The 23,085-nt window shown below is 43.6% G+C and overlaps 1 protein-coding gene across 1 annotated transcript in view; it reads left to right on the top strand.

Moving 5' to 3' along the window:
- COL9A1 (collagen type IX alpha 1 chain) overlaps positions 1 to 23,085 on the top strand; it is a 410,236-nt gene that overhangs the window by 225,524 nt on the left and 161,627 nt on the right. Inside the window, exons 15-20 of the mRNA XM_078648015.1 lie at positions 1,959 to 2,012; positions 4,829 to 4,861; positions 4,945 to 5,001; positions 5,308 to 5,361; positions 9,749 to 9,802; positions 17,875 to 17,928. Coding sequence (XP_078504141.1) covers positions 1,959 to 2,012; positions 4,829 to 4,861; positions 4,945 to 5,001; positions 5,308 to 5,361; positions 9,749 to 9,802; positions 17,875 to 17,928 — 306 coding nt within the window. The remainder of the gene's footprint in view (positions 1 to 1,958; positions 2,013 to 4,828; positions 4,862 to 4,944; positions 5,002 to 5,307; positions 5,362 to 9,748; positions 9,803 to 17,874; positions 17,929 to 23,085) is intronic.

Raw genomic sequence — 23,085 nt, 5'->3', positions numbered from 1 at the left:
GTGATGAGGCAGGCAGCCTCTAAATCCACCACACAGCTGTTTGCGTTTCTTAGCACCCAGCAATCACGGACACAATGAAGGTATTGTCGGCAGCAATTACATTTATTGCACAAAAGGTCGGCAACGACACTCAACGCATTTCGGGACTTCTCCCTCGTGACCAAGGGAGAAGTCCCGAAACGCGTTGAGTGTCGTTGCTGACCTTTTGTGCAATAAATTTAATTGCTGCCGACAATACCTTCGTTGTGTCCATGATTGCTGGGTGCTAAGAAACGCAAACAGCCGTGTGGTGTATATATGGTGTATATATATATATATATATATATATGTCCACAAATGTTGGCTGGATCCCAAGCCACTTGATACGGCGGGCACACTGCAGGGGTAGCCATCCCCTGAACACGAACACTAAGTTACCCAAGTTGTTTGCCTTCGATCCAAGGAAAGGACAACACAGGAGCCGCGGCCTCAATTCTTTGTGCAGTTTATTCAAGACACAACGTCCGACGCATTTCGGAGTATACTTCACTCAAAGAGCTCCGTGGCCGTCTGTTAGTTGTCGAGGTGGTGCAAGCCCTGCGGCAGGACAGCTGCAAATACATCAAGCTCCAAGGGAATGACCAAGACAGATTACGGCAAGGGAAAATTAATTATTTATTTAATTTTCCTTTTTCAGTCGGGTCCCCCCCACTCCCCACCCCCCACCCTGCCCCACTGCTCGTACCTCCTCGAGCTGCTCCTGCTTACTTTGTTCGCAAAGTTGTCTACAAATTATTTGATTTAAGGAAGAGGAAGGTTGACAGAGAGTAGGTCAGAGGCCATCGCTTAATACTTATTTTGCCTCTGCTCTGTTTTATGTACATCATAACCTTTACTCTGCATGCATTGATGAGTTAACTCTGTAGATTGGCATATGAATAAGAGAGGTTACATTTCTGTAGCTTAGAGTGACAATTACCACTAGATGTTACAGAGCTGTGATGTCTGCATCTCATATACTGACGCACGCAATTATCAATTTCTTCAATAATATAAAATAGCTCTTATTACACAAGTGGCATGTCCGGAAACATAATCAGGACGTTGCCATAGAGGTACTGATTTTGTTAAACTGAGGATCACATTACACTTGAAGAAAACGGCCCTTACGCAATGCTTTTGAGCTGTGTAGCCTGTCGTTATACGTAAACCAATGATATTAGGTACACTCACTTTACCACTTAAAAACTGTTTACATGACTTCTTATTGTACTCCTTTCTGTAATGCTTTACTATGTTCTCAACATTTTTTAATCTGCAACACATTTTTTAAATTACTACGGGGCATATTGACAAGGGCCATATCTCCACTTTTTTGGCTTTTAAAGCCAAAAAAGCAGAGATAGAAATATTGCCCTATTTACAAGAGGGTGATAACATGCATTAGCGCATGTTAGCACCCTTTTACCCGACGCCTCCCTTTGCAGCTCTAATGAGATGCAAAGTGGGCGTCACTGGGCAGTACAACCTTGTAAATATCGCTGAGGTGCACATCGTTTTCACCAAAAACTAGCGCTGCTAAAATGCAGACTTAGCTATACTAATCATTGGGGTGGATTATGCTGATACGACCACAGAGTCGTATCAGCAAGGTTATCGCCTTTTTCCATGGAACATTGCTGGAAAACCAGCGATGTTCCATGGAATACATTGCTATCGCTGGGAAAATATCACCATTGCGCTATGCGTTGTTAATACAGCGCTAGCATGGGGATAATTTTCCGCGACAGCCGGCGATGAGCATTTTCTCGCTAAGCTCTGATAATTATCACTGCCGCTTGTTAATATGCTCCCACATTTTTATGTATGGCAATGTGATATGTTTGTGTTATGCTGACTTTTAAATGAATATAGACATAAATGAATGAATGAATAAACAAAGATGATGTTGTAGGTAATTTGTATTATAATTTTTTTAGGGAGATGTTGGAGGAAGAGGACCACCTGGTCCACCAGGACCGCCAGGACCAAGAGTAAGTGACACACATGATTTTTGTATTTATTTAATCTTTCATCAGTGTCTGGCAAAGTCACATATAACTTTTTTCCAAATTACATTTGTACATTACCTGTTGAACAGTTTGCAACTAATTACCTCCTGCCAAAGTTTCATAATATGAGAGCTTCTATCCAAAAACCAGCTACTATCTTTAACCCCTTGCGTGCTGATGACGCCCCCCGTCCGTCATGGATCACAGTGCTCGTGTTCTGATGACGGACCCTCCCACTCTTCGAAACGGCCGCACAGGCGCAGAATCGCGGCCGCGCCCAAGGGGTTAAGATTCAGAATCCCATTCTGAGATTGGTGGTAATCACGATCTGACCAAAATAGGAGTTGTCAGCCGAATTGGTGTTATACTTACTGTAGAACGACCACACAAAAGGTAATGACTGCTTACATCTTGGGAGTGACTCCAATCTTCAAAATAACCTTGTTTCTCGAAGAAACTCTCGTCTGCCCTGTCTGATATGTGTTGCTACAAAAATGTCTGTCACAAGTGGCGTTCATGTGATATGTTGCAGTGGTTAAATTTGTGGTTGCTACAAATCCCTAATTTATTTATTTAAAAAATGTTTTACCTACAATTATTTCCTTGATGTATAGTTTTGAGCTCTATTTTGGAATCTCACCTCTAACCGTGAGCCCATCGTCCCACTTTATCTTATGCCCTGCGAATGCACATCTACACAGTAAGGGGTCTATTATGATGTCGTGCGGATCGCCACCGCCGATCCACACGACATCACGGCAAAATTTACCCCGGCCATATTACTATGGCGGGGTACCACGGCGGACGGAAAGTCTGAATGCCACTTTTCCGCCTGTAGAATTGCCGGCTGGTTGGAAAAGACAGACAATATGGTGGTGGTGCCTTGCAGGTACCGCCATCCATATTATCATGTGCATTTTGAAAGGCCTATCCATGGCGGCGATGTCGCCATGGAAAGGCAGGCGAAAAATGCTTCAGGGGCCTTTTATGGCCCCCCAGTGGGTGGAGGGGGCAGGGGCCTGCACTTAGGTACCCCCCTTCATTGGCAAACACAAGGTGGCAGGCACCACATGGTGCCTGTCATGTTGTGCATGCCAATACACAACATGCATATTTTACATTGCGGTACAAAAGAGGGTGGTGATGGAAGGAGCATCTGAATCAATCAAACACTCACACCCAGTCAAAAGATCTGGGTTTAATCCATCACCGTTCTTTAGCCCACTCTGCCACCCCAGTTCAGACATGGCTATATGCAAATCAGTCTGACCCTGTGCCTCATGGGAACAGTCCAGCCCGAACTGCCAAGCCATGTCTTCCCTGGACTGGAAACAAGCTTCCGAGGACCGGTTTCTGGCATTGCAGCCGTCTTCAGCCCGGCTTGCTTGTATCCAGTGGCAAAGTGAGCAAGGGACTCACGTCTGAGCATACCCTGCCACACTTATGGCGGCCAAAAGTGGTAAAAAAGGGGGTGGTGATGGACGGAGCTTCTGAATCAATCAAACACTCACACCCAGTCAAAAGATCTGGGTTTAACCCATCACCGTTCTTTAGTCCACTCTGCCACCCCAGTTCAGACATGGCTATATGTAAATCAGTCTGACCCTGTGCCTCATGGGAACAGTCCAGCCCGAACTGCCAAGCCATGTCTTCCCTGGACCGGAAACAAGCTTCCGAGGACCGGTTTCTGGCATTCCAGCCGTCTTCAGCCCGGCTTGCTTGAATCCAGTGGCAAAGTGAGCAAGGGACTCACGTCTGAGCATACCCTGCCACACTTATGGCGGCCAAAAGCGGTACAAAAGGGTGTGGCGATGGACGGAACATCTGAATCAATCAAACACTCACACCCAGTCAAAAGATCTGGGTTTAATCCATCACCGTTCTTTAGCCCACTCTGCCACCCCAGTTCAGACATGGCTATATGCAAATCAGTATGACCCTGTGCCTCATGGGAACAGTCCAGCCCGAACTGCCAAGCCATGTCTTCCCTGGACCGGAAACAAGCTTCCGAGGACCGGTTTCTGGCATTCCAGCCATCTTCAGCCCGTTTCTTTATTAGAATATGTCAAAACGTGTCCTAAAAGCCTAGTTTTGCATAACATACCAGATTCTACAGGAACTGGTCTATCGGTATGTGCTACTACATAAACTGTGTTGTCTCTCTCTAGAACAGAAATCAGCAAAAAGTTGGATAATATAGCTTCCAGTGATGGCTGTTAACTTTCAGGAGTAGTTGAAAGGGTACACTCGGAAACACTAAGTTCCACCCATCCACAAGCACACATACTCACACCCATCCATTCACAAGCACACACAAGCACACATACACACACCATCCATATCCGCCCACACACATATTCGCACCCATACTCACACACACCCATTCACAAGTAGATATGCAAAACATGCTCACACCCACCAATTCACTAATACGCACACTTACATGAGTACCATTCCAGTGGTAATTCGTCATTTTTAGATAACTTTCCACCCAGACAATTAAATCGTTTTTTTTGTCAAAACCTCTGGGGTTGGGGTAGAAATTACCAGTATCGCAGTTAACCCACCAAAACATAATCCCAATGCAGGTAGTAACTCCTATTATGGGATGAATTTTAAATTTACTCCCACATTGGAATAACGCGGAGAATGGTAGATATTTTCCTTACAGTACATGTATCTTACCCCAAGTAGTGTTTGCACCTCACAATGTGGTTTTCTTCTATTATGATGTTCTATTAGAAAAATGTAGTGGTGTAAAACTGAGCATTTACACTTTGTACCTTTCACCTTTTTAGGGGACTGTTGCTCTTCACGAAGGTGATCCACTGGTGAGTGTTGTCTGTTTCTGTCTCAAATAAAAAGATTGTGCATATGTTTGAAATTACAAATATCTGTGCTTGTTTCCTTTCAGTGTCCCAATTCTTGTCCTCCTGGTCGTTCCGGCTATCCAGGCTTACCTGGAATGAAGGTAAGACAAGTTATTCCAGCCACACTATCAATGAAAGTTGCCAAGGAATTCTCAGTGGGAAGTGATTTTATTTCAGTGATAAATAACCACAAGGAAGTCTAAGAGCTTACAAGTAGAGGTACACATTTGTTAAGGGTCGTACTACTGTAACCAATTTGCTAAACGTGTTTCAGTAGAAAACGCTAAGGGGATGGAGTATGCCAGAATAAGTTTAAGATCTGTGATTTCTACACATACGATGAGACAGATTTAAATGCCCGGAACTTACTGTCGTAAAATGTTCATTTTACTGGTATATTTTTTTAGGGTCATAAAGGAGTAAAAGGAGATGCTGGTGAACCAGGGCGACAAGGCCACAAGGTAAGATTGCTTGTCCCTATTGTGTTCCTTTGCGCACCTTTTTTGCTCTGTTTCTTGCCCTGTTGTGCACCTCTTTTGCTTTGTATTGTGACCTCAGATTTGCTGCACCTGTTCTCTCTTTGGTGCCTCTTTGCTCTACTCTATGCCCTTTGTCTTTCTGGCCCTTTTGTTCTGTTTTCTGCTTTTCTGACTGCTTTCTACCGCTTTAATTTTCCTGCTTCCTTTTTCTATTTTGTGCCTTTTTTATTTGGTTTTGTGCCACTTAAATCTGTACTCATTGCCTTTGCCCTCTGCCTTTTGTTGTGCCTTTTCTCTTTAGCCTTTGTTTTTCCCGCTCATTTCTTCTCCCCTTTATCCCACTCTCCCACTTCCTTCCTGCACCGCACCTCTCAGCTCTAACCATTGCCCCAGCACTCCTGCACCTCCCAAGACCAACTTAATTGCAGGCACCATTAAGGTGCCCCAGCCCCGTAGGACTTACCTGTGCCTGGCCCTCTGACCAGGCAAGGGCCCTTTGGTGCCAGATCCTTGAGGATCCTGCCTTGCTCCTTTCCTGATGGCTCTCTTTCTGACTCATTTTCTCTTGCTCTCTATCATGCTCTTCCATAGGCTTTGTTTTGTGCTTCCTTTGCTCGGTTTTGTGCCCCTTTGCACTCATTGCCCTTTATCCTCTGCCTGTGCCCTTTTGTTGGTGCCTTTACTCTTTGGTCTCTGTTTTTTCTCGCTCTTTTCCTATCACTGTGTGCTCCTTACCTGTGTCCTGCTTTTCCACTTCCCACCTCCTGCACACCCCTCTGCCCGACACATCACCCCTTGCACTCCTCCCTCTCCCATGACCTAATTTTTGGCAGCCACAGTGCAAACGCACAGTAGATATGTGCAACGGGTGCACCACCGGTATACCAAAGCTGAGCCTGTCTGAGGTCTTCCCCACCTGAACCATGGGCAGCACCAATAACCTTGGCACTACTCCCACCATCAGCTGCCCCTCCATGACCCTCCTCTCCCTCAACCCTGGCAGCCTCTCTGCTACCACACCTTGCCACACACCATCCATGGAGTATTCTTCGGCACCTCCTGCAAATAATCATGCTCTCTCCCACACCCACCTCTCTCAACCCTTGCATCAACAGCACACAATGCCACTTGGCACACACTCACATGGACCAAACGCCACTCACACAGCACCCCTGCACTCTCATGCAAGGTCCTCAACACCCACTCGCTCTCGAAACACGCCATGGAGGTCTGGGACCTGCTGCACGACCACGTGCCAGACCATCTGTTCCTCACAGAAACATGCCTGAACTCAGTCTCGGCATTTAACATCACTACATCCATAAAATATTGTGAGGCAGGACTGGCAGCACTAACCTAGAGGAGGAGCCATTATCATATTCACAGACACCATCAGCTGTGTCACCACTACAAACACATCAACCAGCTACATGAAACACCTCACGTTCAAACTACAAATTACAGCAAACTTAAGCCTGTGCAGAACCCTCATCTACAGACCACCAGGACCTCGCACCATCTTCATCAGCATCATTATGAACTTCTTTACCTCATATCATCATCAACCTTACCACCTTCATCCTCCCCGGAGACCTGAACTTCCACCTAGAAGACTGTGTTTAACTGAACTCACTGCACTGCTAGAAAACGTTGAATATCTTGGCATCACCCAGAATGTCAAAGAACCTACTCACACTGCCGGACACCTCTCGGACAAGAATTTCAACTCTTTCCACAACATGGTATTCGACAAGTCATCACCAATCACCTAGCCAGACCATGCCCTCATCAGTTTCTGCATACCAGTTTCACACCACCATAGACTCTCCACACCTTGACCTGCTGACTGCAGATGTAAAAACTTCCCAGTGGAGGACTGGACTTCCACTCTATATGTGCACCTGCTCCTGCCCAATTACACCAGTAACCTGCAGCAAGACAGCATAAACTTCAACAGCTAGATCACCACATGCATCGACACCCAGACTGCACTCAAGTGCAAAACAAGAGGAAGAGCCAAACCACAAACCAACTGGTACACAGAAGAACTCAGACTTATGAAACATCACTTATAGCAATATTAAGTGCCATTGGTGAATGAGCCAAGATGCCATGGACAAAGAAATCTTCAAATGCAACCTGAGATGATACCTCAAACAGATCAGGAAACACCACGTGCACCGCACTTGCAGACCACATTGATGCAGGGGTCATATGACGGAACAACGCAGGTAAATACATTGCATGCCTTCACCACACATTTTTTACCTCACATTTTTTTACCACACATATGTTTTTACAACGCAGGCCATTACCATGCATTGTTTATGAATATAAAAACAATGTATTTGTGTCAGGGACCCCCACACTCTCCAACTTACCTTAAATGTGTGGTAAAGGCATGTTTTGTAAAGGCATACACGTGGTAAAAACATGCGTGGTAAATAATGCATGGTAAAGGTACAAAGTAGTAAAATCCTCTTTGTAAAGGCTGTTTCCCCGATGCCGGCACCAACAACAGCAAGTAAATATTCAGCATCATAATAGACTTCACTGCACCTGCAACCGCCTCCAGCAACATAACATGCTCACAAGACCTCTGCAACAAACTCTTTGAATTCTTCTGCAACAAGATCACCTCCATATACTACAACTTTGACCCTCACACTTCACCCATCTCCCTAGCAACTCAACTCCTCATCTTGAAGAATGGACTCTTAACTCATTGCATGCCATCACTATGAATGGAGCTGCTGCCACCATGATGTTCATTCACTCCTGAGCCCCTTTGGTCCACTGCCCCCACCATGCCCACACCAAATGACTCCTACCTCTCAGCAAAAACAATTGCACTTCGAAAATGCCTGCTTCCATTTGGTAATATAACATAAAGCTTGCATTTTGCTGTAAATGAGCTGTTAACACACAGTTGCCTCCAATGAGACAAGGGTTTTAAGGCGGGCTACTTCTTGGAACACAAGGCATTTCAATGCCATGTGAATTGCCAGTGGGAGCAAGTGCCTTCTCGGGCATCAGAAAAAGCACTCTAGTCCTCGGGCAGAAACAAAGGAAGCCAGCCTCAGAGAACAGAGAACATTGTTGGCCCCACAGAGTTTCCTCATGTGCCCCACACCTCCTGCCAGATGAGTAATTGGTTAGGGCAGTTGGGAGGACAGCACCTCCGTTGCAGTCAGCAAGTTTTCTGGCAGTGAAAAGACATGCAGTGCAGCAAGTTTAGCGACTCAGGATGGGTAGTACCCGGCTTTGCATTGAAGGCCTGGCAGGGGCCCCCTGTGGCACTGTCCCTTATTCCAAGTTCTTGTGCTACTGCCATATTATTATGGTCACACAGTAGATTTCATGAGCACCAAAAGGAAACTATTCTCTTTTCTGAGAAAAGGAAAACTGGCAATTTTCTCTCACTATTTCCCTACTGATTTATCCTCTGGTTGTTGGGAGTGTTTGGATTCAGGCAAACCTGTCAAAGATGTTCTCATCTGCAGGTGTTATATACATAACCAGGCCTATAACTTGAGAGCAGAACACACCCACAACGATTGGTATTATTTGTCTACAAATCATGTGCTTCATCATACATATGAACATTATAAATAGCTGAGCAATAATTATACAAATTAGGGCAAGGATTAGGTAGCTCGAAGCCATATTTCAACACACGTCTAGCCTAAAAATTACCTCACTTTCAACCTAGTCTTTTTCAGCATCTTTGTATTACCTTATCACAATATACCAAGCCATGCAAAGCCTCCACCATGTTCCTAATTGTGCTATAATGCCTGAAGCCAAAACTAAATATTTTAGCATTTTCTCTGGCAACAAGTCTATGTTCCTCCACTACACTGGTATGTTATATACCTTTTTTATACCAGCTGCTCTTTGGAGCGAGAAAGGGTCAGCTCACACCTGGCTCCGTGTTTTGTTATACAAAATTGTGATTACCTGCACAGCTTGAAAACAAGTCACCCAGCCTCTAGGGACTATTCTTCTTCCACATAATCCAGTATTGTAAATGTGCAGACATTAACCATTCTAGCATGCAACCAGGCCTGTATTGTAAGCAACATAAAAAATAGACGCAGACGCTGTTAAGAGTGAAATGGTAATGGTGTGGTTGGGAGGCAAGGAACCGCTGATGAAATTCAGGTATTGGAGCTCCATGGAGGATCTCATACCCCGCCACCCCCATCTTGCATTTGATGAGAACATTGCATACGGTTTGGAAGTGTCAAAGGAGGATCTGTATTAATCAAATAGAGACTGATAGTATGTGGGTGATAGATTAGGGGTATTTTCAATCTTGCTCAGTTTATTGACATTTCTAAACTCTTTTTGTAATGTTTGATCACAGGGTGAAGAGGGCGATCAGGGAGGCATTGGAGATGTTGGGACCCAAGGTGCTCCGGTAATGTATTACCTTTGTCACTTAATACCCCACTTTATGTGATTGCATTTTACCACTAAATAATAACATGGCTGTTAAAAAATGCTTCAGAATTATTTTATCAATGTTTTAACCCCTACAAATGGATGCCTTTAAAACATGCTGATTATTTGCTGTTTCAAAAATCTTCAGATGTTAATTTCAATGTCCGTAACTGCTGAGCCTTCCCCCAGTGCTGAGCCCTTTTTTGTCTATTTCGGGTTGTTCGTGCTTAGGGCTCCATAACCTTTTTCCCACATACAGTATCCATGCCAAATTTGTGTCCTTTTTTTCGAACATCCTGGGGATTCTAAAGGTACCCAGGGTTTGGGGATTCCCCTGGAGGTGACCAAGAAAATAGGCAAAAGATAGCAAAAATTTGAGTTTTGGGAAAAAGTAGGGGAAAAGTGGCCCAGATAAAAGTGTGTGTTTTTTCCTACAAATGGCATCCACGGACAGTTTGCTGTACTAAAGACATCATCTTCCCAGCTTTCAGGAACATGCCGAGCTGAATCAGAAAACCTCATTTTGTACCACAGCATTGCCATTTTTCTAAGAGGTAGCCTATTTTTCCTATTTTTTGTGCTCTCAACCTACTTCCAGTTTGTGGGGAAAACCAGTGTGAAGCCCATTGGTGATCCAGGAAAGTTATATATTTCTGAAAATAAGACAATATTCCAAATTCAGCAAGGGGTCATATGTGTAGATCTGTCAGGGGGTTCCCAAGGAAAATAACTGTTGAAATATAGAAATATTGAAAGTGAGTAGGAAACAACATGCATTTGTGACAATATTTCCATCTGTAACTTTTTGTCACTATGGCAGATTTACATAACCAATATACCATTACGTCCAATGGGCACTTTTGGCGGTGGGAATATATAGGGTTTGTAGGCTTTCCAAGAACCAAAGATACCCAAAGCAAACAACTGAGCTGCACCGTAGAATGGTTTTTCATTGAGTACTGAGTATAGACCAACCTATATAGTAAAATAGGCATAGTGAAAAATGGGTATCTAAGAAACCTATGTATTTCTGAAATGGGCACAAGATATAGAGTTTAGGTACAGTGGTTATTTGTACATTTCTGAATTTGTGGGTACCCGTACTAAGGTATGATTTAGAGTATTTTTCTAAATGTCATGTTTTTAATACACTCACTTACATTTGAAAAGCCCAAATGCAGCAAAATACAATTATAAATAACAAATGTTTTACTATTCTATGCTAACCTAAGTCTTCCAATAAAAATGGGACCTCTCATCTGTGGGTAAGCCTTGTGGACACGGCAGGAAACAGCCCAAAACGCAAAATGAATGCACACATTTTTCACTGAAAACGGACACTTTTGTCCAATGTGGGTAGCTCTAGATTTTGGACCCTAGCTCAACTGGCACATAGGGAAACTGAGCCAACCAGTACAATGTTTAAAAGTAACCAGGAGGAGTAACGAGGGTGGGCTGACTTGTGTGGCTTTTGCAACCATAATCGCTTGCAAACTTCAAACCTTGACTAAAAAACAAATTTTCCTCACATTTCTGTGATGGAAAGTTCTGTAATCTATGGGTAGCCACAAACTTCTATCCACCCGGAATTCCCCCAATTCTCCCAATAAAAATGGTACCTCTCATCTGTGGGTAGGCCTAGTGGCCCCAACAGGAAACAGCCCAAAACGCAACATGGATGCATCACATTTTTCCTCAGAAAACTGGTCCTTTTTTCCAATGTGGGTAGCTCTAGATTTTAGTCCCTAGCTCAACCGCCACCAAGGGAAACCAAGCCAAACTACAGTTTTGAAAATTAAATACTTAGGGTTATCCAGTGTGGGCTGACTTGTGGGCCTCTCATCAAGTTTTTTTATCCAGAATCCCTTGCAAACTGCAAACTTTGACTATAAAAACACATTTCCTTATATTGTAGGAATGCTCTGAAATCTGTGGGAAGCCACAAGCTTCCATCCATCTGGAATTCCCTCAAGTCTTCCAATAAAGACGGTACCTCTCTTCTGTGGGTTGACCTAGTGGCCACAACAGGAAACAGGCCAAAACACAACATGGCCGCACACATTTTCCACTGAAAACTCACCCTTTTTTCTAATGTGGGTAGCTCTAGATTTTGGACCCCAGCTCAGCTGGAACCTAGGGAAATCTAGCCAACCTGTACATTTGTGGTAACTAGCCACCTAGGGGTACTTAGAGTGGGCGTGTGGCTCTCACCATGTTTTTTATAACCAGAGTCCCTAGCAAACCTAAAACATTGACCAAAAAAACCCACATTTTCCTCACATTTCTGTGATGGAAACTTCTGGAATCTGTAGGGAGTCACAAACTTCGATGCACCTGGCATTTCCCCATGTCCCCTGATAAAAATGGTACCTCATTTGTGTGGGTAGGCCTAGTGCTGATGACAGGAAACAGCCAAAATGCAACATGGACACATCACATTTTTCCACTGAAAACTGAACTTTTTAGTCCAATGTGGGTAGCTCTAGATTTCGGACCCTAGTTCAGACGGCACCTAGGGAAACCTAGTCAACCTCTCCATTTTTGAAAACTAGACACTGAGGGATATTTAGAGTGAGTGCTTAGCTCCACTACATTTTTATGCAGAATCCCTTGTAAACTTTGACAAAAAAACTCACTTTCCTTACATTTCTGTGATGGGAAGTTCTGGATTCTGTGGGGAGCGACAAACTTCCATCCACCCGGTATTTCCCCAAGTCTCCCGATAAAAATGGTACCTCACTTCTGGGGGCAGGTCTAGTGCCTATGACAGGAAAAACCCAAAACGCAACATGGACACATTGCATTTTTCCATCAAAAAATGATCATTTTTTTCCAATGTGGGCAGCCGGCCGACACCTAGGGAAACCTAGCCATTCTGTACATTTGTGAAAACTACTCACGTAGGGGTATCCAGGATGGGTTACTTGTATGGCTCTCACCATGTTTTTTTTACCCAGAATCCTTTGCAAACCTCAAACTTTGACAAAAAAATGCATTTCTCTCACAGTTCTGTGATGTAAAGTCCTGGATTCTGCAGGGAGACAAAAAGAATTCCATCCCCTCAAGTCCACTGATAAAAATGGTACCTTACTGTGACAGGAACGGGCCCAAAACACAACATGGATGTATCGCATTTTTCCACCGAAAACTGACCCTTATTTTCCAATGTGGGTGGCTCTAGATTTTGGACTTTAGCTCAGCCGGCACCTAGTGAAACCTAGCTAATCTGTACATTTTTGCAAACCAGACACCTAGGAATAACTTTCATGGCTCTCACCACGTTTTGTTTACCCAAAATTCCTTGCAAACCTCAAACCTTGACTAAAAAACAGATTTTCTTCACATTTCTGTGATGGAAAGTTCTGAGATCTCAAGGGAGGCACAAACTTCCATCCATCCATCCAGCATTCCCCCAACTCTCCCAATAAAAATGGTACCTCATGTGGGTATACATTGTGCCTGCTACAGGAAACAGGCCAAAACACAACATGGATGCATCGCATTTTTCCACCGAAAACTGACCCTATTTTTCCAATGTGGGTAGCTCTAGATTTTGTACCCTAGCTCAGCCGGCGCCTAGGGAAATCCCAGCTAACATGTACATTTTTTTAAACTAGATATATAAGGGTGGGATGACTTGTGTGGCTCTCACCAGGTTATTTTATACAGACTACCCTGCAAACCTCCAACTTTGAAAAAAAAACACACATTTTCTTCACATTTATGTGATGAAAAGTTATGGAATCTGTGGGGAGCCACAAATGTCCATCCACCTGGCATTCCTCCAAGGCTGCAGTTAAAAATGGTACCTCACCTCTGTGAAACTAGTGCAAGCAACAGGGAAGGGTCCAAAGTGTAAAATGGAAACATCAAAATGATCTTTCATAAAAGACCAGGTTTTGGAAGGAGGCACCGGCGTTTTTGGTCCCGAGCTTGACAGCCATCTAGGGAAACCTACCAACCCCAACATTTCTGAAAACTAGTCACCCAGGGGAGTACAGTGAGGTATGGTTTGCATGGATTCCCCAATGTTTTTTCTTACCCAGAATCACCTGCAAACCAAAAATTTTGCTAAAAATTCACAATTTCTTCCCATAAATACAGACACAACAGACACTCATTTTCTCCTGATAAGCAGTAAACCACCACCTGCTGCGATGGTTTCAAGCACTTTAATGTATAATATTTTTTTTATTGTTTATCATTTCACCCTCTGGGGGGAGCAATCGCCACCCTGTAGGGGAAAACCATGTATTTTTTAAATAAACATATAATGCCTGCAGGAGGAGGGGGCCAGCCCACTTACACAAGGGCCGACCCCCAAAACAAAATCCCTGGTGGCTAGGACCATAACCTGGCCATGGATTGGTGTCTCGATGCAATCCACAGCCAGGGAATGGGGCCAAGAAGGCAGCGTTGGAAAGGGGGAGACTCCCCTATTTCCATCAAAGCCTTCCTGAAATCTTAGGAGGTTGTTTTGGCCTTTTTTCCCCACTGGAGTGGGAGATGACTCTCACCTGCTCCTCCTCTCTGCTCCAGTGGGGAAACTGTGACGTCAGCATGCCGCGTGTTGCAATGACGTCACAAATGTGCGGGCTGGGGCCTGGGAGACACGCTGAAGTTATTCAGCCTCTTCCCCAGTCATTTTTTTAAAAAAAAGGAAACCTGCAGTGCTTTGCACTTGAGGATGTTCTGAAGCCATCCCTGGTGTCAGCCAATAGCCATTCCACGCATCAAGGAGGGTGTGTGGGTGTCAGCCATTGTCCGACACACACACACACACACACTGAAAGGGTTAAGGGTTATGACAGGAAACAGCCAAAATGCAACATGGACACATCACATTTTTCCACTGAAAACTGAACTTTTTAGTCCAATGTGGGTAGCTCTAGATTTCGGACCCTAGTTCAGACGGCACCTAGGGAAACCTAGTCAACCTCTCCATTTTTGAAAACTAGACACTGAGGGATATTTAGAGTGAGTGCTTAGCTCCACTACATTTTTATGCAGAATCCCTTGTAAACTTTGACAAAAAAACTCACTTTGCTTACATTTCTGTGATGGGAAGTTCTGGATTCTGTGGGGAGCGACAAACTTCCATCCACCCGGTATTTCCCCAAGTCTCCCGATAAAAATGGTACCTCACTTCTGGGGGCAGGTCTAGTGCCTATGACAGGAAAAACCCAAAACGCAACATGGACACATTGCATTTTTCCATCAAAAAATGATCATTTTTTTCCAATGTGGGCAGCCGGCCGACACCTAGGGAAACCTAGCCATTCTGTACATTTGTGAAAACTACTCACGTAGGGGTATCCAGGATGGGTTACTTGTATGGCTCTCACCATGTTTTTTTTACCCAGAATCCTTTGCAAACCTCAAACTTTGACAAAAAAATGCATTTCTCTCACAGTTCTGTGATGTAAAGTCCTGGATTCTGCAGGGAGACAAAAAGAATTCCATCCCCCCAAGTCCACTGATAAAAATGGTACCTTACTGTGACAGGAACGGGCCCAAAACACAACATGGATGTATCGCATTTTTCCACCGAAAACTGACCCTTATTTTCCAATGTGGGTGGCTCTAGATTTTGGACTTTAGCTCAGCCGGCACCTAGTGAAACCTAGCTAATCTGTACATTTTTGCAAACCAGACACCTAGGAATAACTTTCATGGCTCTCACCACGTTTTGTTTACCCAAAATTCCTTGCAAACCTCAAACCTTGACTAAAAAACAGATTTTCTTCACATTTCTGTGATGGAAAGTTCTGAGATCTCAAGGGAGGCACAAACTTCCATCCATCCATCCAGCATTCCCCCAACTCTCCCAATAAAAATGGTACCTCATGTGGGTATACATTGTGCCTGCTACAGGAAACAGGCCAAAACACAACATGGATGCATCGCATTTTTCCACCGAAAACTGACCCTATTTTTCCAATGTGGGTAGCTCTAGATTTTGTACCCTAGCTCAGCCGGCGCCTAGGGAAATCCCAGCTAACATGTACATTTTTTTAAACTAGATATATAAGGGTGGGATGACTTGTGTGGCTCTCACCAGGTTATTTTATACAGACTACCCTGCAAACCTCCAACTTTGAAAAAAAAACACACATTTTCTTCACATTTATGTGATGAAAAGTTATGGAATCTGTGGGGAGCCACAAATGTCCATCCACCTGGCATTCCTCCAAGGCTGCAGTTAAAAATGGTACCTCACCTCTGTGAAACTAGTGCAAGCAACAGGGAAGGGTCCAAAGTGTAAAATGGAAACATCAAAATGATCTTTCATAAAAGACCAGGTTTTGGAAGGAGGCACCGGCGTTTTTGGTCCCGAGCTTGACAGCCATCTAGGGAAACCTACCAACCCCAACATTTCTGAAAACTAGCCACCCAGGGGAGTACAGTGAGGTATGGTTTGCATGGATTCCCCAATGTTTTTTCTTACCCAGAATCACCTGCAAACCAAAAATTTTGCTAAAAATTCACAATTTCTTCCCATAAATACAGACACAACAGACACTCATTTTCTCCTGATAAGCAGTAAACCACCACCTGCTGCGATGGTTTCAAGCACTTTAATGTATAATATTTTTTTTATTGTTTATCATTTCACCCTCTGGGGGGAGCAATCGCCACCCTGTAGGGGAAAACCATGTATTTTTTAAATAAACATATAATGCCTGCAGGAGGAGGGGGCCAGCCCACTTACACAAGGGCCGACCCCCAAAACAAAATCCCTGGTGGCTAGGACCATAACCTGGCCATGGATTGGTGTCTCGATGCAATCCACAGCCAGGGAATGGGGCCAAGAAGGCAGCGTTGGAAAGGGGGAGACTCCCCTATTTCCATCAAAGCCTTCCTGAAATCTTAGGAGGTTGTTTTGGCCTTTTTTCCCCACTGGAGTGGGAGATGACTCTCACCTGCTCCTCCTCTCTGCTCCAGTGGGGAAACTGTGACGTCAGCATGCTGCGTGTTGCAATGACGTCACAAATGTGCGGGCTGGGGCCTGGGAGACACGCTGAAGTTATTCAGCCTCTTCCCCAGTCATTTTTTAAAAAAAAAAGGAAACCTGCAGTGCTTTGCACTTGAGGATGTTCTGAAGCCATCCCTGGTGTCGGCCAATAGCCATTCCACGCATCAAGGAGGGTGTGTGGGTGTCAGCCATTGTCCGACACACACACACACACACTGAAAGGGTTAAGGGTTATAGTTTGATTTATTTCTCATGTTTATTCTTTTGTTTTCATGCATTGAAGATCTGCCTTAAAACTAAGGAACACATTTACTAAGGGCTTGCATCGCTATTGCATCATGCAAGGCAACTCAAACCCTTAAGTGAAATTTTCTATATATATATATGCCACGCAGAGCCACCTTGCGTGGCATAGAAAAACTGGAGTAACGCAAGGCTGCACAAGTCACTTCCTTGTGTTGCCCTGCCCAGGGAAGGTATTCTATGGGTGGAGAATTAGTGTTCCCATGCATTCACCCATTCTTCAGCGCACATAGAAAGCGTAAAAAGCCTTAGAGGATTTTTTTGTATGCAGGAAGGTGTCCCTTCCTGCACAAAAACAATCCTGCTGTAAAGCAGGCACTCTTGCACCATTGCGCAAGGGAGCCTGCATTGGTGCTAGGTTGCACTCAATGCTCCAACACAGAGAGAGGACAGGAGTGTGCCTTATCTTAGTAGATATATAGTGCATTGATGCCCTGTCATGCAGAGCAGTGCAGCAAGTTGCCTTGCTGGGTTGCGTTGCACGACTTGCTTGTAAATCTGTCCCTAAGAGGCTAATTCACAAAAGGCATTTATTAGTATGTGAAGTTGTTCTCCTGTAGTACTACTTCAGGTACAGATAAATTATACTCACATATGCACGGACATAGATCTATGTTTACGCCTGCCATTTCTTTTATGTGCCAACTTCTCCACTGCAAGGGCACAGAGCTCCACATGCCTAGTCCTATATGTTTGCTATAAATGTGGGAATGGAAAGAGGAAGTGGCTGGATTGTGTTTTCTCACTTTGTTTTTCTTTCATTTTTTCAGGGTATTCAGGGGTTGAGAGGCATCACTGGTGTACAAGGAGCAAAGGGTGGCAAAGTAAGTCATATACTTTTATTTAAGAACTATGCATCTGCTGAGAACAGTAAATGCAATACCTTGTAATAGATTAATTGTTCTTGAGTTTAAGGATTCTGTTAGAATAAGTTTTCCGAACCAAATAGAAAATTGCTTTTTCTCATAATATACAAATGGGTTGCGTGTTGATTATGAAGCGATCCAGCCCTCATTCACAGCCAATAATTAGTATTGTGTATTCAAGAAGGAGCCAATGCAGTTGAAGCTCAGTCTATACATTCAGTTTTCCAAACTTATTGACAGCCTTACACTTTGGTATGGGTTAGACCGATGCCATAGAGTTTAATTTATATTTTATAGTATGACTGGAATTGCTAAGAGGTATATTTGATATTATCCCTTAGGAAATCTTTGAAATAAACTAATTTCATTCTGATAGAGACTGGATGTCGATAAATAGAAGAGCAACTTCTTAAGTACAAATTATGGTTTGAGCATGAAGTGCTGGAAAATGATGAGTGCCAGAAAATGGAGACTGCAACTGAGAATTTTACACTGACTTTGTTTGATACATTCATCTGGTGGTGTTAATTAGGAGATGGGTGGCTGAGCTTTGGATCAGTGCTGGAGGTTATTGAAAGTTTAAATAAGTATGAGGATGATATCCATGTTTATACAATAGATGTTTTTACTGCATTGTATTATTCTTGTTACTTGTACTATTCCAGTGTTGTTCTCAGAAAGTGAAGAACGTGCTTCCTTCTATTTGGCTAAGAGACCAGTTTTGCCCCTGCCATCTGTCATGTTTGGTAATGAGTGCTAGCCTTTCAGTATGAGCTTTAGATAAGGGAATTACATGTTTATGAAAGCTTCTGATACAGTCAGTCTTTTCTTGACTGTCAGGATCAGTGGCACTTTTCCGACCTCTATATAAAATTGCAGCGGTAAAGAGAGCCAAATCAATTTGTTCAGTGTGACTATTTTGTCACAGACGACACTCAGGTTCCTATTGTTCGCAGCTGGGAAGATTTTAAATCTACATTATGATGGTATGTTCGTGGTTAGGAGGTTTTCTGAATTACAATGAGGTTCTAAAACCACAATTTTTTGACTATTTACTTTAAGGACACTCCAAGCAATTAAGGCTTCTGTGTGTCTATGGTTTCTATGTTTGGTGACAGCTGTAGAGGGTCGTGGGGTTATTCATGTCTGAGATGCTTAAGCAAATATAGGTATATCAGATAGGAAGTGATCAAACGATAGAATTATGGATCATGTTGTGGAGGAGCTTTAGCATTAAACTGATTGGGTCCGTGGCGGTATATTTCGGAGGGAGTCCATGAGACTAGGGTTGACCTTAGTATAGTTTTCCAAAGGTTTTCCTAAGTTAATGATTGTTGATCCTGGGACTGAAGTGTAATGCATGTGTTCTGCTATATTCCCTATAAAACATGGATAAGGCTTGATAAAGTTCCATGTTTTTGGGATGAAAAGTGTTGCAAACGGGTTCTGCCCCTATTAGTAGACCAGGATTTTTTCTTTTTTCTTTTTGATCACCGTGTTATTGAACTCTTGACTGAGGGTGAGTCTCATTACCTGAGCTTCATTCCTGGTGATTTAGAGACCAACCTGAGTGGGTGTATTGGCTGCTTGCCTGTGCTGGTCAGAAGGAGAGATAGAGAGATTTGAGATTTAGTCACTTAATAAGTGCACAGATACTCAGCTGAGTGTACCAGCTCTAGCTTCATGGCTATCTGCACAGGCAAACAGTGGTACTATTCCTACTTTCTTCTTTAGCCTTTAATCTCCTTATGCCTTCCCAGCGACGTGAGCTCTGAGGTCTTTAAAATTGTCTCTGGGTTCCTGATATACCAATTTCATTTCTGGATGGCCTCGGAACAGAATCTCAATGGTCTGCTTCACTTCCACAGATCAAATCTCTTGAGTTTCACTATGGATTAGTTCAGTTGCACTGGAGATTACATAAACACAATTTGAGAGAATAAAAATGCTGTGGTCATTAGTCTTTAACAGCTCATACAGTTGCAAGATACTCACAAGCTGCACCACTGGCAGACACAGGAGTTCCTGACAGTGGGCTCCCTCCCCTTACTCATTCTTTGTCCACGGTCATCAACCTTCATGGTCGATGCTGTAATAATGGGTGCCAGGATCCCATCTCCGAAATCCGGGCCACAGAAGCATGAAGGCAGAGGGAGCCAGGTGACACTCTGCTACACTGTCCCCAGCTGCGCTGCTTGTATACTGGCATCGAAAAGACCCTTGTGCTCTCCACGCCCGCAGGGGGGCATCACATGTGGAGCAGCAGGAAAACCAGTGTCAGCTCTGGGTCGGACTTGGGAACCGCAGCATCTGAAAGTAAAAGTAGCACCAAATAAAAAGAAACATGGCATGAAACTGCTATCTCCACCCATGTCCTACTCGTATGTTATTTATAGTGCTCAGGCTGAAGGACACAATATTTACCTCCGTGGGATTTTGATTATTTATTGCTCTTGCTCAGTGGCACCTTAAGGAGGGGCAGGGGCATCACCAACCCTATTGTAGGTTGCAAACAACCAAAACTTGGTGACGGACTTCAGTGGATAGCACTATCACTGTATCTCTGTTACCATATCCAGTTGATTGTGCACAGATCTCCAGCACCTGTCACCTTTTGGTGCTACTGGTTACAGATTCCAAAAATGCTATTAGCAATAGGAGGTGCATCGAACACAATACATATAATCCATTATTACTTTATCAAATTATTCTTTTATTCCTAAATGTGTTCATAAAAACAGCCAACACGTTTCGGAACGTCATCAGGGCTTATACCTCGGTTTGTAAATTTCGAGATATAATGGAAGTTGTTGGATATAAAGATCATCCAATCTTGGCGATTCAGGAAGGAGGCATGGCCACGGACTACTGTGGCTGTATCTTTCACCCCTGACCTAAAGGATTATTATATCCGGGCCATCTTTTGAGATATACAATTTCTGTTTAATGAAACTGTGGTTTTAGTTAACCATTTATATCTGAAGAAACATACTCTCCACTAAAGATTATTGTGTTCTACAACATAGCATTTCGATATGAATTCACTTTAATAGGTGAGGATCCGCGCTGTATCACTTTCCTGCAGGATCTTCATATCCAGCAACTTCCATTATATCTCGAAATTTACAAACCGAGGTTTAAGCCCTGATGGAGTTCCGAAAAGTTGTACCTTTGGGGAACGAAACGCTTAGGCTGTTTCTATGAACACATTTTGGAATAAAAGAAGAATTTTATAAAGTAATAGCAGAATATATGTATTGTGTTTGGTGCACCTTCTATTGCTAATAACCCCATTGTAGGTGTGTGGAGGACTGCAGGGGGTGCAGCTGTCCCCTCAAGGGATGTTTTAAGGAAGACTCTCTCTATGTGTCCTGGGGCGTCAAGAATATGACCCCTGTAAAAGTCTGCAATGGATTTAAACATTTCCCAGCTGGAGATTTTTCTCTTCAACTCAGGAGTGTGAGATCCCTAGTGGTTGGTCGTCCTATTGCTGCATTTTATGTGTCCTGATGAATATAAAATAAAGGCTCTAGCATATGATACTTCCATGTTTTATTTAATGTATAATACTGACAATAATATTTGATGAGCATTGCAATACACATATCTTTGATGACTGCATTTAAATCTGGTTATCGGTCGTTCGTTTTAATAGTATTTTCTAATATGTGAATATTGTTTCTGTGGTGACCTCTTGACAAAGGCATTAGGCTTGCCTTATATTTTTTTTGTAATGACCCCTTTACATAGCCAACAGGCATGCCTATATTTTGAAGCAGTGCCTCCTTGACAAATCTAATAGCTTTCCCTTATAAATGGATGTGTTGTTCAGCAATGAAGATGAGGGAAACATATAAATATCACAAATTAGACCCATTTAAGCAAAGAGAAACTCTAAGAAGATCTTAAAACTGGTGCAAACACCTGTGGTGGCTGACTCAATGAAATTACAATGAAATTATGAAAATGTCACACATAGTAATCTGAAACATTGGCAGCTGTGGTGATCTAATCACTAGATGCCTTCTGGGAGTTGTGGTCCTGATATGTGTCAGTGGACCACTTTGTATAAACACACTCGAAAACAAAGATCTCTAAAACAAAAGCCTTGGATTGTACACATGGTGGCCTGCTGACAAGGGGCATCCGGCTGACAGTCGATCTGGCTAAAGTCCAACATCTCCAGCACCTCATTTGTGCAGGCAGTGGGGTCTCACTCTCTTTTTTAACGGATTGGGACACATTTTTCCTTCTTCAGACTTTACCTGGAGTAAGAGATACAGGCAGAAAAAGGAAAAAGAAGAAGGGAGAGGAAAACAGTAAAAAAGGATAAAGCATGGGCGAAAAAGAACCTGTAAGAGAAAGCCAAAGAGACAAGCAGTGTTTGGGTGGCGGAAACAAGAGGCCTTAGTAATCCACAAGTCCACGCACAGCAGCATTAGGCTGCTCCTGCAGTGGGTCTCTTAGAAAATCTTTGGACCACTGTGCTTATTATTATTATTTTGAAATTAGGCACTGTCTCTCTCTTTACCTCTCATTTCCAAGACTTGACAGTCCATTCTTCCATAGTTCAGGGCGTCCCTCCCTTGTAGATAATTTGTCTTCACTCCCTGGGAGGCTTGACCTTCAAGGGTGCGCTGTGTTAAGGGCTTCCCGACTGTTTCCCTTACCGAGTTTATATTGACCTACCCAGTCACAGACTTTGTTTGCTGATCTTTTAGGTCCGATGTGGCACGTCTGAGAGTTCTGTGTCCTCTGTCCCTGGGTTTATCTCACGGCTTTGAAAGGCCTCATTTCCTGGCCGCCGCGGCCAGCTCGGTCCTCAAGGCACACTATGATTGTGGGAAACACGGCTTGCAGCTTGTGGCCTTGATGGTGCCATGTACAAGGCCACTCCAAGAACCATGCGAGGCAGGAGAGAAGGACTGGGCGGGAGGGGGGCTCCAGAGAACGCACACTGCGGAAAAGAGGACACGATCCTGAGAGTGACGGCCATTTTGCTGTCTTTGCTGCAGCTCAGCCTCACTCAAGCAAAAATGAGCTAGTGCTGAGCCGCCCAAAAAAGAGATGTTTCTGCCATACTGCAGCTCATGACTAACTACGCTGAAAGCAGTT

This window comes from Lissotriton helveticus, chromosome 6 (assembly GCF_964261635.1).
Source record: "Lissotriton helveticus chromosome 6, aLisHel1.1, whole genome shotgun sequence".
NCBI lineage: Eukaryota > Metazoa > Chordata > Amphibia > Caudata > Salamandridae > Lissotriton > Lissotriton helveticus.
Note: the sequence above shows the minus strand (reverse complement) of the source record. Positions and strands in the feature narration are given on the sequence as shown.